The sequence below is a fragment of the Calliphora vicina genome, chromosome 4 (genome assembly GCF_958450345.1).
Source record: "Calliphora vicina chromosome 4, idCalVici1.1, whole genome shotgun sequence".
NCBI classification, from domain to species: Eukaryota; Metazoa; Arthropoda; class Insecta; order Diptera; family Calliphoridae; genus Calliphora; species Calliphora vicina.
Genome location: NC_088783.1, coordinates 114,578,191 through 114,598,450, shown reverse-complemented (window position 1 = coordinate 114,598,450; position 20,260 = coordinate 114,578,191). Strand labels below are relative to the sequence as shown.

Here is a 20,260-nt window from a genome sequence, read left to right as displayed (position 1 = left end):
CAAAAAATAATGTAATAATTAAATAATTAAATGAAAACATAGCTAAATCATTGAAAATGAATACTGCTGTATAATTAAGGTGTATAAAACAAATTAAAACAGGATGTTGTAGCTAAAGGAAATAATGAAGACTAGAGAAATGTGTGTGTGTGTATGATTGTGTGGAATGTTATAAAGTTATAATAATAATAATAGTTATAATATAAATGTGGTTTTTATTTATGATGTAATTGTTTTCGTTTTCTTTGTTTTATTAATATTAAGTGTTTACTAAAAAGGAAGTTTCTTTTTTTTGTTTGAAATTGTTTGTCTTAAATCAACTTATTTGTATGTAGGTATATTGTAATGGAAATTTATATTTATTAATGTTGTAAAAATAATTTATTTCAAAAAGAATTTATAAGTGTTTTAATGTACAAGTTTTAAACTCAAGGGCGAAACTTCATATTAATTCTATGTATCTATTATTTAGACTTGTTTAATATGAAATTCAATAATTCTAACACACACTTTTTATAAAATTTCTTAAATTTTTGAGAGAGTATTACAATCAAAGTTTAACATGACAATTTTCAAAATATGTATTACAATTGGGGGATTCAAACGGTCTACTATTAGGTCGTATTGTCATAATGTTGTAAAATATTTTTTTAAAACAAATTCTTCTTGTGCTGCAAACAAAAAAACCAATAAACATAGTCCAAAAAAATCTTATTAGTTTATAACTTCTATGTTTGAAACCCAACAAAAATTTATTTAAACTAAAAAAATATTTTATGACATTATGACAATACAACCTAATAGGAGACCGTTTGAATCCCCCAAATATATTTTTTGTTTTAATTTTTAAAAATTCCAAATTTTCCCAAAAAAATGTCTACAATTTTTTTTGTTTTAAATCCAATATTAAAAGCAAAGAAACTAGAGATGATCCATTCCAAAGCTGTCGGATTTGTCAGCTCCGATTTTATTGAAATTTACCACAGTTATTATTTATTTCAAGTGTTTATCAAATCGGCAACCTTTCCGGTCCATGAATATGACGTCTTGAGGATTTTTTAAATAAAAATTTAAAAAATTCCAAAAACAGTTTGAAGGAACATACTTTTATAGTTCTAAAGTACTTTGTGCAAAAATAGTACTGTAGTATTTTCTTTCGAAAATATGTACTTTTTGTCAAAAAAGGACGAAATTTCTTTCTTTCGTTATTTTTTTATTTTTGTCAAAATAGTACAAAAGTATTTTTTATTAAAATATTACTTTTTGTCAAAATAGTACAAAAGTACTTTTTGCCAAAATAGTACAAAAGTACTTTTTGTCAAAATAGTAGAAAAGAACTTTTTGTTAAAATAGTACTAAAGTACATTTTGTCAAATTGTGTAGTACTAAAGTACTTTTTGATAAAAGAGTACTAAAGTACTTTTTGTTAAAATAGTACAAAGGTACTTTTTGTCAAAATAGTACTAAAGTACTTTTTGTCAAATTAGTACTAAAGTACTTTTTGTGTAAATAGTACTAAAGTACTTTTTATCAAATTAGTACTTTTTGTCAAAATGGTACTAAATTACTTTTTGCCAAAATAGTACAAAAGTACTTTTTGTCAAAATAGTAGAAAAGAACTTTTTGTTAAAATAGTACTAAAGTACATTTTGTCAAATTATGTAGTACTAAAGTACTTTTTGATAAAAGAGTACTAAAGTACTTTTTGTTAAAATAGTACAAAAGTACTTTTTGTGTAAATAGTACTAAAGTACTTTTTGTTAAAATAGTACTAAAGTACTTTTTTTTTATCAAATTAGTACTTTTTGTCAAAATAGTACTAAAGTACTTTTTGCAAATTAGTACTAAAGTACAAAATGGTACTAAAGTACTTTTAGTCAAAATAGTACTAAAGTACCTTTTACCAAAATAGTACAAAATGGTACTTTTTGTTCAAATAGCACTAAAGTACTTTTTGTTCAAATAGTACTAAAATACTTTTTGTTCAAATAGTAATAAAGTATTTTTTTCAAATTAGTACTAATGTACATAATGGTACTAAAGTACTTTTTGTCAAAATAGTACGAAAGTACTTTGTGTTCAAACAATACTAAAGTACTTTTTGTTTAAATATTACTAAAGTACTTTTTGTTAAAATAGTATTAAAGTACTTTTTATTAAAATAGTACTTAAATACTTTTTGCCAAAATAGTACAAAAGTACTTTTCGACAAAATTGTACAAAAAAAACTTTTTTATTAAAATAGTATAGCACTAAAGTACTTTTTGAAAAATACTTTTTTTTACAATTTATTTGAATGTACGTATTTTTATACAAAATTGTACTTTTTTGTGAAAATAGTACAAAAGCACTTTTAGATAAAATATGTACGTACTTTTTACCATTTTGTACTTTTTGTCCAATAGTACTAAACTAATTTTAGTTCAAATGCGTACTTTTTATCCAAACAGTACTAAATTAATGTTTTGTCAAAATAGGTTTTACTTGCTCATAATTTATGCATTTATCATTTTTACATTGAAAACCATCAAACTCAAATATTTAAAAACTGTTGGGGTTTTTTCATTTTAAAATTTGAGAAATAAACAAAATATTGAAAAATAATAAAACAAGACGGAAAAAAGAACAGACTGATACTAAAACGTTTACATTTGAGAAAGATTTTTTGATTTCAAATCAAATTCAACCAAATGTTTAGTAAGAAATTTCCAAATATTTAAAAACTGGCCAAACCAGTTAGCAGTTTACAAGGTTAAACTAATTTTGGTCTTAATTTTAAGGCCTCATTTTGTAAAAAGATACAACAAATGTTTAAAAACAATTTGTATGGAAAAAATAAATGTTTCGAATTATTAAAATCAAAACGTTTTGTTTTTTTTAAATAAGCCGCTTACCTTGACATTTCTTAGCAAATTTGTTCTAGAAATTTAAATTTATACTCAAATAAACCTTTAGGCTAACACTATCTTCCGCCACCTTTGTTTATCTTTTGTTGTTAAAGCACTTATAAATTCCAATTTCTAGCCACTTAATGTTTCATTTTAAGCAAAAAATTCTCTTACTTTACTTCATTTCTCTAATAATATGGGGATGCTTTTGTCTCATATGATAATTAAGAGCACTGTTTTGTTTATAGGAGCGTGGACAATATTGGCATGTGATACGCTTTTGACCATTTGCTCCCACCAACAGACTGGTGCTGGTCTCGCTCTCAACGTCCTCTTCATCCGTTGCCAAATCCACACATTCCGTTGTGTCGGCAGGATCTTGTTTTTCATATGTTATTTCCAATGGATTAACATCGCTATTGTTTAACGTTTTCGAACGTTGTTTCTCCACCTGTATTCTGACCTCGGGATACTCTTCGCACAGGGGACAAGCATAGGGACGCCGTTGGGTTTGTGTTGAGGAGAATTCCTCTTTGCAGAAATCACAGCGATAGTGACAATGCAATTTCAAATGATTCGATAGATGATGCTTTTGACGAAAACGTTTGTTGCAGAAGCCACAACCAAACGGACGCTCTTCCGAATGTGTGGACAAATGTTCGTCGCGAGCTTGATCGCTCTTTAGGATTTTCGCACACACCATGCAGGGAAAACAAGTGTCACTTTCGTGATTTAGGACATGGGTAATAAATTGATTTTCCGTACCATAGGTCATGGGACAGAGTGGACATGTGTATTGCACCTCCTTGGTATGGGTATTCATGTGATAGCGTATGGCCTGTTTGGATTTGAAGGCTTTGCTGCAGTACTGACATTTGTAGGGCGTTACATTGGAATGTTTAATCATGTGATTGCGATAGAGCGAATAGTATTGAAACGTTTTGTCGCATAAATTACAATAGGCCTTACCCCTAACATGTGAGCGATATTTCTTGCTGCCACTCTTGCCACCACCACCACCAACATCTCCTGCGGCATCTTCTATAGAGCTTGATCTTAGAAATAGTAATTTATCATCTTCCATGGCCTCCAATTCATCGTTGTCATCGTCTACTATCTCCACACCATCCTCATCCTCCTCCATTTCATAATCAAACAGCTCTGTTTTCTGGTACGAGTCATCATGGGCTTCTGTAGCATTATCCTGGTCATCATCATCATCATCCAATAAATCTACCACATATTTACTTTTCTGCATTGGCCAACTTTGGTTGTCTGGTTTTGTAGTCGATGGGCGCAAAGATTTTGCATTTGCTTTTGCCTTTACGCCATTATTAGTAGACAGTTCATCGGCCTCAGTGTGTACATTTACATCCAAATAGTTGGTACAATCGAAATACTATTTTGTTGGAAAGGGAAAGGGACAAGTGATTAAATATTTGAATTTTTGAAATTTGTATTTAATTAAATTATAAACATTTAAATAACATTAAATAAAGTAATTTAAGACAGTAATTTAAGTACTTTTTGTCAAAATTGTAGAAAAGAACTTTTTGTTAAAATAGTACTAAAGTACATTTTGTAAAATTATGTAGTACTAAAGTACTTTTTGTTAAAATAGTACTAAAGTACTTTTTTGTTAAAATTGTACTAAAGTACTTTTTGTTCAAATGGTACTAAAGTACATTTTGTCAAATTATATAGTACTAAAGTACATTTTGTCAAATTATATAGTACTAAAGTACTTTTTGTTCAAATGGTACTAAAGTACTTTTTCAAATAGTACAAAAGTACTTTTTCAAATAGTAATAAAGTATTTTTTGTTCAAATAGTAATAAAATAATTTTTGTTCAAATAGTACTAAAGTACTTTTTGCAAATTAGTACTAAAGTACTTTTTTTTATAAACAACTTAAAAAAATAATAATAATTAAAAAAGTATAAAATTTATTAACTTGAAAGGTTATTTTTATTACAAGAAATTAATTTAGTTTTTTTCCTAAGAATTTGAAAAAAGTAATATTTCTACTACTATTTGAAAAATTTACAAAATTCGGTGAAAAGTGACTTAATACAAAATATTTAACTATTTACATTAAAATCCTTAAGAAAAATAATGTATTTGTTGAATTTTTTGCATTTGTAAAATAGTAGTAAAAATACTACTTTTTTAAATTGTAGTGAAAAGGCATTACAAAAAACAATTTCTTGTACTTTTAAATAAAAAAGGATTAAAAAATTAGTTTTTTATAGAAATAATACGTAATTAGAATAGTATTATTTTACTACTATTTTACAAATGTCTAAATTTATTAAAAAAAATGCAAATTTTTATCAATTTCGTTTTAAAATGTTTAATGTATGTGATATAGAACAATTTTAGATCATTTGAAAAAAGTATTATTTTTAGTACTTTTTAAAAAATTTATAATTTGTTCAAAAAAGTAAGATTTAACAAGCTTTTTAATAAGAATATTCTAAATGAAATGATTTGGTGGCTTTTTAGATTATTTAAAAAAGTTGTATTTTAGTATTATTATTTTAAAAATTGAAAATGCTAAATGCTAAATGCTTTTTTGAATTATTTAAAAAGTATTATTTATATTACAATTTTATATATGTCTATATTTAATTGAAAAACTGATTTATGAATTATTTAAAAAGTCTTTTTTGTTTGATACTATTTACAAATAGTACATATTTAAATTTTATTTAAAAAATTAAAATTTTTAACTTATTTTCAAAAAGTAGTATTTTTAGTACTTTTTTAAAAAATTAAAAATTTTTATAAAAAAATAAGTTTTAGCAAGTAATAACATAAATGAAGCTATTTGGCACACTTTTAGATTATTTTTAAAAAAGTAGTATTTCTAGTACTTTTTTAAAAATTTTAAATTTTTATGAAATTTAACAAAACTTTTGTTAGTGATATCCTAAATAAAATGATTTGGTACTTTTATTTATTATTTTAGTACTAACTCTGCACAAAAATTAATTTCCATAAAAAATATCTTCCAAAGAAAGGACATAGCTTTTCATAAAAAGTACTTTTTACAAAAAGTACTATCGACAAAAAGTACTTTTAACATAAAGTACTTTCCACAACACGTTCTGTGCATAAAAAGTATTTTTCACAAAAAGTACATCTCATTAAAAGTATTTTCGTAAATTTCCACAAAAAGTACTTTTATTAAAAAATTTCTTTCCATAAAAGTACTTTTCCTAAAAATTATTTTCAACAAAAATAGCTTTTCATAAAAAGTACTTTTTACAAAAAGTACTATTTACAAAAAGTACTTTTCGCTTAAAGTACTTTCCAAAAATAGTACCCTTCATAGAAAGTATGTATTTTTCACAAAAAATACTTTTCATAATTACTACTTTCCAAAAAAGTACTTTTCATAAAAATAAATTTTGCATAAGATGTATATTCCGCAAAAAGTCCATTTCATTAGACGAAAAAGTTCTTTTTATTTATTTTAGAAAAACTAAAAATAATTTTCCAAAATTAATTTATAAAAAATTTCAATTGTCTTTTAAGAAACTGATTTTTTTTTTTAAATAAAAATTTTTCTTCCATTCCCATATTTCTTTCAAGGGTTAAATTTCATAATGGTTTTTTGATCATAAAACTAAACGCATAAAATCTTGTGGTTTTTATAATAAAAATTTCAACCCTTAACTCGGTTGCTACATAAATTATAGAAAAACAACAGCATCGACAAAAAGGAAAAACGTCACAAGCAGATTTCAACAAAAACAACCAGAAATCGTAAAACTATACGTGGTTTTATAAAAAAAAAAAAATCATCATACAAAAATATGCAGGCACAACTGTAGTAGAACAAGTTTTCATTAAAAAAAAAAATCATAAATGAAAAGAAAAATCGATAGACATGCATAAAATTTCTTTAAAAAAAGAAAACACAAAATCCATGAGTCATTTTTTTTAGGAAAAAAAACATGAAATTTTAAAGAATAAAGCAAAAAGCAAAAATACATTTAGGACATGGAGAAAGAAGTTTTGAAGTATGCATGTATGTAATTTCAAGACATGACCAAGTTTATAAGACTAACCTCCTCATTAGAGGTGATATTTACAGAATTACTAGTCTTAGCTTGGGCCATGGAGGACACCTGTATAATGGTGGGTATCTGGGAACAAATTGTTGCTAAATCTTGAGTAATTGTTTGATATGGTAACTGAATATGGGAAGGTGTCTTATAAAAGGGAAATATAGTAGAGCTATTGTTTAAATAAATTCTTACATCTTGATCGTGATTAGTGTAGTTATCATCCTGGCGGCTGGTAAACTCATCATTTAGCTCCTCTTGTTGTTGTGTTGCAATATCTTCGCCTTCATAGTCCTCATCTTCCTGGTATTGGTCCGTCATGTGTTTATATTTAATGTGGCACACAAATTCTCCTATATCCCGGGTGGTCTTTTGGCAAAAAGTGCAAACAAAAGTCCATTTTCTGGCATTGTTAGTAACAAATATTTCACCGCATTTCGAAGGATCAGTAGGGGCAGCTAGTGGTGGTGGTGGTCGTAACAGAGGCGGCGGCGTAGGGGTATTTATTTGTTTTGCATAACGTACGGGTGTTTGTACCCGATAACGTTTATTGCCCACTTTGTAGGGTAAATTGGTGGTGTCATTTTTATCTGCCTGCAAATGTTCCAGCGCAGTACTACTGGCTCTTTTGCCAATTTGATTTGTGCTGTGTGGTTGCTGCTGCTGCTGCTGCCTCTGTGGCTGTTGTTCCCTTAATCTGAGATTTAATTGCTTGGCTTCGTTTGCCACTTTTAGGGCCGCTTGGGTTTTTTCTATAGCAATTGCTTTTGGGCCCACATTTGCAACAACACTAGAACTAGCACTAACACCACCGCCATCACCAGCAGAACCACTAACACCACCACCGCCGCCTTCTTTTATTACTAGCACTGGTTTCACATCTTCAAGTTCCTCATCTTTTTCCGTCTTTATTACAATTTCCGACATCTTTTCTAAGAAAAACTCACAATTAAATTCACTTTTTTTTTTTGCCTTTTTAGTTTACCATTAATTAATTTTCATAATTAATGAAATGAAAAATTTTATATTTGATTGAAATTTTCTTCACTTGCACTCGATAGATACGAAAAATTTTGGTTTATTAACAGCTGTCAAACGGTAGTATGGTTGCGTGTGTGTGAGAGCGAGCCAGCTAACGAGTGTGAGAGACACAAAGAGTGTGAGAAATTGTTGACATGAAATGAAAAAGGAAAAACAACAAAGAGAATGAGTGAACACCCTGTTTTGAGTATGAGTTCTATGTGGCAAGATGATGCCAGACTAAGAGAAATATTGTTATCTATCAAAAATTAACGGACAATTTGTAGATAAAACATTTAAATGCATATAAAGAATATAAGGGCATTTCCACAGAATGATTCAAAGTGATTGGAAAGAAAAAATTTTGATAAAAACAAATGATTTTTTCTAACATTATATTAAACAAGTAAGAGAGCTATATTCGGCTGTGGCGAATCTTATACACCCTTCACCAAATTATACTTCAAAATAAAAAATTTAAATATTTTTAAGTGAACAAAATTTTTTTTTTTCAGTTTTTATCATTTTTTGGAAAAAAAAATTTCAAATAATTTTTTTTAAATTTTAAAATTTTTTTTATTGAAAAAAAAATTCGGGTTAAAAAATATTTTTTTCCGATTTTGACCCATGGTAGGTCAAACTTACTATGGTCTTATATACGTCGTTGCAAAGGTCTTTGAAATATCTATCATTAGATATAGGTCAAAAATAGGACAAAAATCGAGGTTGTTCTGGTTTTTTCCTCATATCTCAGCCATTTGTGGACCGATTTTGCTGATTTTAAATAGCAAACTTCTCGAAAGCATGTCTGACAGAATTATTGAAGATTTGGATCCCGAAGATATCAGGGGTCTTCAGAAAATTGATTTCAACAGACAGACGGACATGGCTTAATCGACTCCGCTATCTATAAGGATCCAGAATATATATACTTTATAGGGTCGAAAATGAAAAATGTAGAAATTACAAACGGAATGACAAACTTATATATACCCTTCTTACGAAGGTGAAGGGTATAATAATACATTTTTATAATACCTATAATGTATTTTTAGATAATCTTAGTTGTTATCATGAGAAATTTGAGGAAGAAAACGAAGTTGTTAGTTTATTTTCTGTGAAGTGTGCTTTTATCAACTCCGTGGCTATCCATGCTTTCGTCAGAGAGTCTGTATGACCGTCATAGACCATGACTGTCATAGACCATAGAAACCCCGCCCCCTATACCAGAGACCATCTTGGATCCATCAGTGAAAACTGCACCCCCAACTAAGGAATTAATTCGTGCTGAATGCTTCAATGGAATTGTTACAATGTAGAAATTGAAAGGAAGACAAACGAAGTTTGTGGGCAAGGGGTTCAAGAGGTAGAGTGCGTATTACACAGGTTTAGGTTAGTTCAAAAGAGAATGAGAAAAATGTCTGCCTTTCAATTTCTGCATTGTAAAAGGGGACTAAGAGCCATATAAATTATTTTTGTAGCTTGAATCAAGATTTAATTCTTTTGAATCTTTGCTTTAAAGTTTATTTTAAATTTTTATTATTCTTAAAATCAAGATTATTTAATTAGATTATTTTTTTAACGAAAGAAACATTCGTTTATAAATTCAATACGAATACTTTAGAAACATCTTCTAAACCATAGAAGATAGCAAGTTCCTGTTATAAAAAAAAAACTCCACTTAAATATATACCTAGTAATACATAATAATGATAAATCTAATCCTCCTGCTGCATATTATTCCCCAAAGATTTGCGCTTTTCTAATTTGCTTTTTCCGGCTGGCGGTAATTTTTTACACTTTATACAAACATATGGATGGTGTAGGGTTTGTGTTGAACGGAATTCTTTCGCACATAAATGACAATAATACAGTCCATGAGATTTCATGTGATTTTTAAGAACATTTTTGTGATAGAAACGGCGATAACAAAGTTTACAGCCATGTGGTCTCTCCTCAATGTGTATGCGCCAATGTTCCAAACGTTGGGCATTTGAGGGGAATATTTTTGCGCAGACCTGACAGGGAAAACACGACTCATTTTCATGCATTAGCACATGTTTAATGAAAGAACTTTCACGGAATTCCGTTAGCGGACACACAGGACAATGAAATTGATTGTTTTTGTCGTGAGTTTTTTGATGCATTGCCTGGCCCGATCTAGTTGTAAACGATCTATTGCAATAGAAGCACATGAAACGAGTTTGCGACGGTTTATGCTGCACATGCGTTTTTGTGGTGTGACAAACGAGGCTGCGTTCGGAAATAAATTCTCGGTGGCAATATTTACATTTGTATAATAAATGTGGTAAGGTTATCATTTGTGGGGCAGTGGATGTACTGCTGCTGCCACTGGGTACATTGTCATCGTGCCACTCATCAATAAATTCTAAATCCGAGTCATAATCATTTAAGCCATCATCATCATTGATATTGTTATTAGAGTTGTTGAACGCATCTTGCATGTTTGTGGTAATATTTGTAATACTTTCGGTATTGGTTGGAATTTCAAAGTATTGTTGATTTTCTGATGTGATAAATTCCTCGGTTAGGTCTTCAGTTTCAAGTGCTACCGTGTTAGCCTTTAGAGAAGAAATCAATGTTATATAGTTATTTTAATTTGCAACAAATAAATGATGGTTACTTACCCTAGGCAGTAGCCGATCGGTCAAGTTTTCACATTTCCCACAAACATAAGGAGTTTGTTGTGTTTCTAATGTAGTATATTTTGACGAACAGAAACTACACTGATATTGTTTGTGACATTTTAAATGATTCGTTAGATGTTGTTTTTTAAGAAAGCGGCGATAGCAAATCTTGCAACTATATGGCTTATGTGAGGAATGTTTTTTCCAATGTTTCATACGTAGCTTGGGATTGCCGAATACCTTGCTACATTCCAGGCAGGGAAAGCAGCCGGCGCTTTCGTGCGTTCGCATATGAGCCATCAAATGTTTCCTTTTGTGTTTTTCCTTACAGACGGGACACGGTAAAACTATGTTTCTGCTGTGGCTAATTGAGTGAACTGTTAAACCGACTTTAGTTTTAAAACCATTAGGGCACATAGTGCATCTGAATGGAAATTGCAGGCGATGTTTTTTCCTATGTACAGCTGTTATGTGACGATTTAGAGAGGGTATTTTTTTGAAAGTTTGTTTGCAATATGGGCATTTGTATTTCAAATCATTGTCCTGTTCTTGCTGCTTATTTGGATCATGGTTAGTATTGTTTTCATTTGTTTCAGTTGCTGCTTCATCATTGTTTAAATAAACCACCTTTATGATTTCTTCATGTTGTTGTTGTTGGTCGGGGTCTTGGTCTAATGCTGTTATGGCAAAAAATTCTTCATTAAGCTTCTCTTTACAAGGCTGTGAGGACCTTGACGAGGAATTCTGAAAATCAAAAGAAAGAAAAATTTAATTTAAATATATTTTTAAAGGAGTTTACAACAAAAACTTAAAATTTTTAAAGAGGAATTCTCTAAAATATCAAAATTTCCAAATTGAATGTAAAAAACATGTGCGACATTGGTGTTAATATGCCCTCAAATTATATATATTCTGGATCGTTATAGATAGTGGAGTCGATATAGTATATGTCCGTCTGTATGTTGAAAACAAATAACTTACAAACATGATTGATACATTAATATATCGGGAATTTTTCCGGCTCAGTTGCTATTCAAAATCGACAAAATCGGCCCACAAATGGCTGAGATATAAGGAAAAACCGGGACAAACTCGATTTTTAATCTATATCTGGATTACTAAGTCATTAATATAGTCAATGATAGATATTTTAAAGTCCATTGCAACGATGTAATTAAGGCTATAGTAATTTGGACCTACAATGAGACAAAATCGGGAAAAATATTTGTTAAAACCGATTTTTTTTTTCATCAAAAAAAAAATTTAAAAATATTTTTTTTTTAAAATTTAAAAAAAAAATTAGAATATATGTATTTTTTTAAAAAATTTAAAAATATTTTTTTTTAAAAAAGAATTAAATAAAAGCAATATCGAATTTTTTTTTTTTAATTTTGAAAAATTTTTGAAATTTTGTTTACCTAAATTTGTATTTTAAAATATAATTTGTGAATTATATTATCGGGAAAATTTTTTTTAAAACCGTTTTTTTTTTCAATAAAAAAAATTTTAAAAATATTTTTTTTTTTAAAAATTAAAAAAAAAATTTTAAAAAAATCAATATATCGGGAATTTTCCCGGCTCGGTTGCTATTCAAAATCGGCCCACAAATGGCTGAGATATAAGGAAAACCTTAAAAAAATCTATCTAATGATAGATATTTTAAAGTCAATTGCAACGATGTATTTAAGGCTATAGTAATTTGGACCTACAATGAGACAAAATCAAATCAAAAATATTTTTTAAACCCGATTTTTTTTTCATCAAAAAAAATTTAAAAATATTTTTTTTTAAAAAATTAAAAAATATTTTTTTTTTAAAAATTTAAAACAAATTTTTTTGGTTTTAAAAATTTAAAAATATTTTTTTGAAAATTTAAAAATATATTTTTTTTTAAATTTAAAAATATTTTTTTGTTTTAAAAATTATAAAACAAACTTAAAAATATTTTTTTTTTAATTTGTTTCTTAATTTTTAAAACAAAAAATATTTTTAAATTTTTTAAAAAAAAAAATTTTTAAATTTTTTAAAAAAAAATATTTTTAAATTTTTTAAAAAAAAATATTTTTAAATTTTTGAGATGAAATAAAAATCGGGAAAAATATATGTATTTTATTAAAAAATTTTAAAATATTTTTTTGTTTTAAAAATTAAAAAATATTTTTTTAAAAAGCAATTTCGAAATTTTTTTTTTAATTTTGAAAATACTTCAAATTTTGTTTACCTAAATTTGTATTTTAAAATATAATTTGTGAATTAATATTTTTTAAACCAGTTTTTTTATTCATCAAAAAAATTTTTAAAATATTTTTTTTTTAAAAAATTAAAAAAAAAAATTTATAAAAAATTAAAAAAAAAAATTTATAAAAAATTTAAAAAAAAAATTTATAAAAAATTTAAAAAAATCAATATATCGGGAATTTTCCCGGCTCGGTTGCTATTCAAAATCGACAAAATCGGCCCACAAATGGCTGAGATATAAGGAAAACCTTAAAAAAATCTATCTAATGATAGATATTTTAAAGTCAATTGCAACGATGTATTTAAGGCTATAGTAATTTGGACCTCAAATCAAAAATATGTTTTAAACCCGATTTTTTTTTCATCAAAAAAAATTTAAAATTTTTTTTAAAAAAAAAATATTTTTTTTTTTATTTTTTTTTGTTTTAAAAATTAAAAAACAAATTTAAAAATATTTTTTTTTAAATTTAAAAATATTTTTTTTTGTTTTAAAAATTAAAAAAAAATATTTTTAAGTTTTGAAAAAAACAAATTAAAAAAAAATATTTTTAAGTTTTTTAATTTTTAAAACAAAAAAATATTTTTAAATTTTTTAAAAAATTTTTTTAAAATTTTTAAAAAAAAAATATTTTAAAATTTTTTTTTTAATTTTTTAAAAAAAAATATTTTTAAATTTTTGAGATTAAAAAAAAATCGGGAAAAACCCAATTTTTTTTTTCATCAAAAAAAATTTAAAAATATTTTTTTTTAAAAAGATTTAAAATTTAAAATTTTTTTTTTTTTTTTAAAATTAAATAAAAACAGTTTCTAAATTTTTAATTTTGAAAAAACTTCAAATTTTGTTTACCTAAATTTGTATTTTAAAATATAATTTGTAAAGAGTATATAAGATTCGGCACACGACGAATATAGCTCTCTTACTTGTTGTTTTACATAAATTTGTCTGGATTTTAAACAATTTATGGATATAATTTCATTTCAAGTTGTTCAAAAAAGTAATATTTCTTTATTGCTGATTATATTTAATAATTTCAATGCATTATTTTTCCCATTTTATGGATTGAACTGGTTTTGTTATGAGTTTGTTGGTGCTGCGATGAAAAAAAAAACAATTGTTTAAAAATTTCTTCAATTATTGTTATTTTTTTGAATTTTTTACCTTAGCGGCAAGTTTTCAATTGGTGTGTTTTTAAATGTTTTAAAAGATGACGTTTTTTAATAAAACGGCGATAACAAATTTGACAATAAAATGGTTTATCAGCAGCGTGTGTTTCCCAATGTTGCATACGCTCATCATGAGTGCTATATACTTTGAAACACACCTGACAGGGAAAGCAAGTGTCACTTTCATGTGTCAAAATATGTTGAAACAAATAGGTCATTTTGTGTCTTGATGGGCAAACAGGACATTGAAGTTTCTCTTTTTTCCTATGATTTTTATAACGATTTTTAATATGAAATCTTAAGTGCGAATTTAGACTAGATGCAGTAGAAAAAACTCTATGACACTTTCCACATTTTAATGGCAAATGATTATGATTACGCATTAGATGTTGTATTAAGCATTTTCTAGTTTCGAATACTAAATGGCAATGCAGACATTCAATGATTAAAGTATCAAAGTCTGGATATAAAGGTATAGTACTTTTCATTATATTGCTCTCACTACTTCCGGCTTTATTGACATCGCTATTGCTATCGCTTTCATTTTCAATTTGTGTTGTATTGCTATTATCTTCATTGGTTTCATCTGTTTCATTTAAGTCTTGATTGTATTCCTCATGATATGATTCAAAATATAATTCTTGTGGTATTTCTTGCCACTGTACTGTAAATGCCTCCTCCTCCTCATTCATTTCAGCTGCAGTATATTGTAATGTTGCATTGTAATTCTAAAAATTTGACAAATTAAGTTAATTTTATTTAATTTACGTTTAATTTTATACCTACGTTTAAAATTAGTTATTAATTTATATAAATTTACTGCTAGTTTCTTCAGTATTTCAAATCAAAATTTTATCATTTTATATAATTTAATGAAAAATGTTATTTCGGTAACAATATTTTAATGCTATCAGTAATTTTAAAATTAACGGTAACGATTTTTTGAGTTAACGGTATTTTAACGGTAACGGTAGTATATGAATTCAGCAAAATATTGCAATTTTTTTTAATTTTCTATCAAAAAAAAATTCAATTATTCCGGTAACGGTATTTTGGCGTTAACGGTAGCTCAGGAAACGTTAACCCACCTAGATTTAAAGATATAAATTCATCAAAATATTAAAAGTTAGCAATTTTCTGTAAAAAAAACAATCTTCCGCTATGATATCAGTAATTTTAAAAATAACGGTAACGATTTTTTGAGTTAACGGTATTTTAACGGTAACGGTAGTTAACGTTAAAATTGCAAAATATTGCAAATTTTTTTAATTTTCTATCAAAAAAAAAATTCAATTATTCCGGTAACGGTATTTTAGCGTTAACGGTAGCTCAGGAAACGTTAACCCTATTTTAAAGATATAAATTCATCAAAATATTAAAAATTAGCAATTTTCTGTAAAAAAAACAATCTTCCGCTATGATATCAGTAATTTTAAAAATAACGGTAACGATTTTTTGAGTTAACGGTATTTTAACGGTAACGGTAGTATATGAATTCAGCAAAATATTGCAATTTTTTTTAATTTTCTATCAAAAATAAAATTCAATTATTCCGGTAACGGTATTTTAGCGTTAACGGTAGCTCAGGAAACGTTAACCTACCTAGATTTAAAGATATAAATTCAGCAAAATATTAAAAATTAGCAATTTTTCGGGAGATTTTTCCCATTGAATTTGAATAGGAAAAATGAGAAAAGGGAAAAAACTCCCGGGGAATTTTTATTCATAATTGGGCTGTATATTATCTGGATCGTTATATATAGCGAAGTTGGTATGTCCGACCATGTCCGTCTGTAATTACTAAGTCATTAATATAGACAATATGGATATCTAATAATAGATATTTTAAAGTCCATTGCAACGATATATTATATAAGGCTATAGAAATTTGGACTTACAATGGAATTCCATATTTTTTTACCCGAATATTTTTAACAACAAATTTTTTTTGTCATAAATTTTTTTCACTAATAAATTAAACAATTAAAAAAAAATTTGAAAAAAAAAGTAAAAATTTTTTTTTAACAAATTTCAAAATTCCGAATTTTTTTTCAACAAAAAAAAATTTTTTTGTCATAAATTTTTTTTCACTAATAAATTAAAAAATTTAAAAAATTTCAAAATCCCAGTTTGGGAATTCATATAAAATAACATTTTAATATAATTTAAAAGCCTAATTCCATCAAAATATTATAAATTATGAATTTTCTATTACAAATTTTCAAAAAAAACAGAATTCCCAAATTGGGTATTAAAAATCCCAGTTTGGGAATTCATATAAAACAATGATTTTATATAATTTTAGAAAATAATTGCATTCAAATATTAAAAATTATTATTAATTATTAGTTTTCATTTAAAATTTTTCAAAAATGTTAATTCCTTAAATTGGTATTGAAAATCCCAGTTTGGGAATTCATATAAAATCACGATTTATATAATTTAATGGCACAATTTCAAACAAATATTAAAAATTTATTATTTTTGTTAAACATTTACCAAAATTTTTAATTCCTTAAATGGGTATTGAAAATCCCAGTTTGGGAATTCATATAAAACAACGATTTTATATAATTTAAAAGCCTAGTTTGATGCAAATATTATGAATTACCAATTTTCTGTTATAAATTTTCCAAAAATTTGAATTCCTTAAATGGGTATTGAAAATCCCAGTTTGGGAATTCATATAAAACAAAGATTTTATATAATTTAAAAGCATAATTCCATCCAATTATTATAAATTACCAATTTTCTGTTATAAATTTTCAAAAAATTTGGATTTCTTAAATGGGTATTGAAAATCCCAGTTTGGGAATTCATATGAAACAACGATTTTATATAATTTAAAGGACTAGTTTCATGCAAGTATTATAAATTACCAATTTTCTGTTATAAATTTTTAAAAAATTTTAATTCCTTAAAATTGGTATTGAAAATCCCAGTTTGGGAATTCACATAAAACAAGGATTTTATATAATTTAGAACCACAATTCCATACAAATATTATAAATTTTCAATTTTCTGTTACAAATTTTCAAAAAAAAACTGAATTCCCAAATTGGGTATTAAAAATCCCATTTTGGGAATTCACATAAAACAAAGATTTTATATAATTTTAGAAAATAATTGCATTCATATATTAAAAATTATTAGTTTTCATTGAAAAATTTTCAAAAATGTTAATTCCTTAAAATTGGTATTGAAAATCCCAGTTTGGGAATTCATATAAAATAATGATTTTATATAATTTAGAACCACAATTCCCTACAAATATTATAAATTTTCAATTTTCTGTTATAAATTTTCCAAAAAAAACTGAATTCCCAAATTGGGTATTAAAAATCCCAGTTTGGGAATTCACATAAAACAAGGATTTTATATAATTTTAGAAAATAATTGCATTCAAATATTAAAAATTATTAATTTTCATTGAAAAATTTTCAAAAATGTTAATTCCTTAAATGGATATTGAAAATCCCAGTTTGGGAATTCCTATAAATCAACGATTTTATATAATTTAAAAGCCTAATTCCGGCCAAATACATATTGTTACAAATTTTTAAAAACTGAAATCCCCAATTTTTTTTTTAAATCTCCATTTTGGGAATTGCAATAAAAAAAAATTTTTGGCATAAATTTTTTATTTAAAAAAAATAAAAAAAAACATTTGGAAATTTTTTTTTTTTATTAATGATTATGAATAAGACCTTAAGAATTATAACCAAATAATATTTGCGCACTTTTTTCATAAGAATTATTATTTTTATTTTCATTTATTATAAATTAAGTTTTTTTTCGAAATATTTTTTGCGAGACTCTTGCCTAGTTTTAGCAAACTGAAAGAATGATTTTGTGCTTTTCACAAATTCCTCCTCTTTCACTCCCATAGAAATTGCAGCATCTGTAAAATTGGAAAAAGAGTAAATGAATATATCAATGATTACAATACATATGTATATAAAATAAGTTTACTTCTTATAGCTTTAGCTGCACTCATGCTGCGCGCACACTTCTTCTCTGTCGTTCCCTTCCAGCATAAATGTTCGGCCAGCTCATCTGTTAATAATTTGCGCCAACAGTTTTTGGTAAAATTTGGACTTTTTGCTACCGTACGCAGTTCTTTTTCCTTAAAAGAAACATGTGATTTTAAGGCGCTCTCTCTAACTTATGAGAATGTGTACTTACAAACGATTTCAAAAATAGCTTGTCTTCCTGCAGTAAGTTTTCGAACTTTAAAAATTCGTCCATTATTTTAAAAGGGCTATCAGGTATGGTTAGCTTTACTTCGAGTTTGTCTTTTTTAAGCTCTTTAAATTCACTGCACAGGCTATTTATCTCCTGATGCAATGAATTAACTTCATTCGTGAGATGTATAAACATTGGTTCAATTACATTAGAAAATTTAGTCACCATCTCTAAAAAAAAATTTAAAGAAATAAAATTTTCGCTTAAAAATAACTTATTTAAATTGAATATATTTACCTTCAAATGTCTCAGATTCCGCCGGTATTTCTTGTTGATCCTCGGAAAAGGAATTATCAGTTTCAAGTTTTATTAAATTGCTGGTATTTTGATACAAATTTTCGAAATTTGCATTATTTTCTTCAAATATAGTGGATAACTGGAAGAAAACACCGAATTCATTACTTTTATTGCTTAAAGAACAAATTTTAGTGATAACTTTTAGGGAGTTTTCATAAGTTTCTTTTGAAAATGCTTGCCAAAGGTCGAGCAGAGAATATTCAAGTGGATTGTGAAACATTGCTCTCAAATTCATGACAATCGATAAAACTTGTTTCCAGATTTATAATACAAATTGTTTGGATAAGCTGTTGGCAAAAACATATTTGATTTTTTTGGTGAGTAATCTTTGTATGAGGTGTTGATACTTTGCTCCACTAGTCGGTTATATAGTTGTGCGGATACATCCGACTTTTCTTCTGAACTTGAAAACTCGTAAACACTTTTGTTAAAATAGTCATCACTGAAAGATTCACTCTCAGTGGTGCTGGCTGGAAATTCACTAGAATTGCTTCTCTTTCTTTCTTCTTTTCTTTCGATTCTTTTCGAACACTCTGTTTATATTGTTAAGGCATATTTAAAATAATTTAATAATTCGTTTTTTTTAAGTTTTACACTTTTTAAAACACTTCACTCTTTGAACAAAACTTTAAGATTAAAAACTTCAGCAAATAATACGAAATTCACGCAAGCGCTTAATAACGAGACATCATTCTCATATTATTAGGTAAACAAAATTAAAATATTTTTTTAAATTTATCAGTGAACAAAAATTGATAAAATTTTCGGGTTAAAATTATTTTTCCAAAATTAAAAAAAAAAAAATTTTTCTTAATTTTATTATTAAATTTGAGAACAACTAAATGTCTACCAAAAGCTGCCTAAACATATGGCACTTGAATATTGGATATTAGTGTTGAACATGATGAATATTGTTGCAGGATTTTTTACAAATTCAATTTAACCTAAAATTCCTCCCTATACATACATATGTATGTATGTAAATTAATTCTAATTACCTTATTATCAATGAGATTCTCCTTTTCCGAACCAAAGGATTGTAGATTTTCTTGATTGCTGGTTACTTCTTGCTTAATAACTATTTCATTTTGTGGCGGCTGTTGTTGAGCGTCTGCCATAAATTCATCTTCAGCCTCTACATTTTGTGTAGTTGCCACAACGCCCGTAAGATTGCTATCATTTGCACGAGTAGCGGCAATAGTTGTGGAATTTTTGCTTTGTATTTCAGAAGTTTGTCTATTCAAATGTTCCAGTCTGATGTGACAAATGAATGCCCCTATATCGACAGTAGCCATTTGGCAATAGGCGCAGAAAAATGTCCATTTGTCGGCATTGTTTGTAACAAATATTTCGGCGCATTTTGAGGATCCATCACTTGCCAATGATATTGTTTCACATGCACTTCGCACTGGAGCTGGCGAAAAATGCTGTAAAACTTCTACGGACATGTTGTTGTGTTGTGTTGGTATCTTTTTTTTGCACTTTCTACACTGTTTGGGATTTTTACTTTTGTTTTAGCCACTTTAATATGTAATTGTGAAACAAGTTTTTGTTGTCCTTTTTACGGTATTGTAGCCAATATAATAATTATTTTTAACAATTCAATTTAATTAAACACAAAAACTAAATTATTTTCTTACATTTTTCAATTCGTCCGGGTAGTTTACAAAACAAATGTAAACAAAGG

At 26.7% G+C, this 20,260-nt stretch overlaps 2 protein-coding genes across 3 annotated transcripts; both read right to left on the bottom strand.

Moving 5' to 3' along the window:
* Window positions 1-2,622: 2,622 nt before the first annotated feature.
* On the bottom strand, window positions 2,623-8,095 carry LOC135958145 (zinc finger protein 572-like). Its single transcript, XM_065509019.1, has 2 exons — window positions 7,157-8,095; window positions 2,623-4,287 (listed from the first exon to the last, which is right to left on the bottom strand). The coding sequence occupies exons 1-2, from the start codon at window positions 7,886-7,888 to the stop codon at window positions 3,064-3,066; spliced, it is 1,956 nt and encodes a 651-aa protein (XP_065365091.1). The 5' UTR covers window positions 7,889-8,095; the 3' UTR covers window positions 2,623-3,063.
* Window positions 8,096-9,508: 1,413 nt separating this feature from the next.
* Window positions 9,509-20,218, bottom strand: LOC135958143 (zinc finger protein 83-like). Of its 2 annotated transcripts, XM_065509017.1 has the most exons (5): window positions 19,572-20,218; window positions 18,514-18,652; window positions 18,217-18,446; window positions 18,004-18,157; window positions 17,772-17,932 (listed from the first exon to the last, which is right to left on the bottom strand). In XM_065509017.1, the coding sequence occupies exons 1-5, from the start codon at window positions 20,019-20,021 to the stop codon at window positions 17,808-17,810; spliced, it is 1,098 nt and encodes a 365-aa protein (XP_065365089.1). In that variant the 5' UTR covers window positions 20,022-20,218; the 3' UTR covers window positions 17,772-17,807. The 2 variants fall into 2 exon arrangements, with proteins under 2 accessions (XP_065365088.1, XP_065365089.1); XM_065509016.1 differs by lacking the exons at window positions 17,772-17,932; window positions 18,004-18,157; window positions 18,217-18,446; window positions 18,514-18,652 and adding exons at window positions 9,509-10,563; window positions 10,630-11,373.
* Window positions 20,219-20,260: the final 42 nt, after the last annotated feature.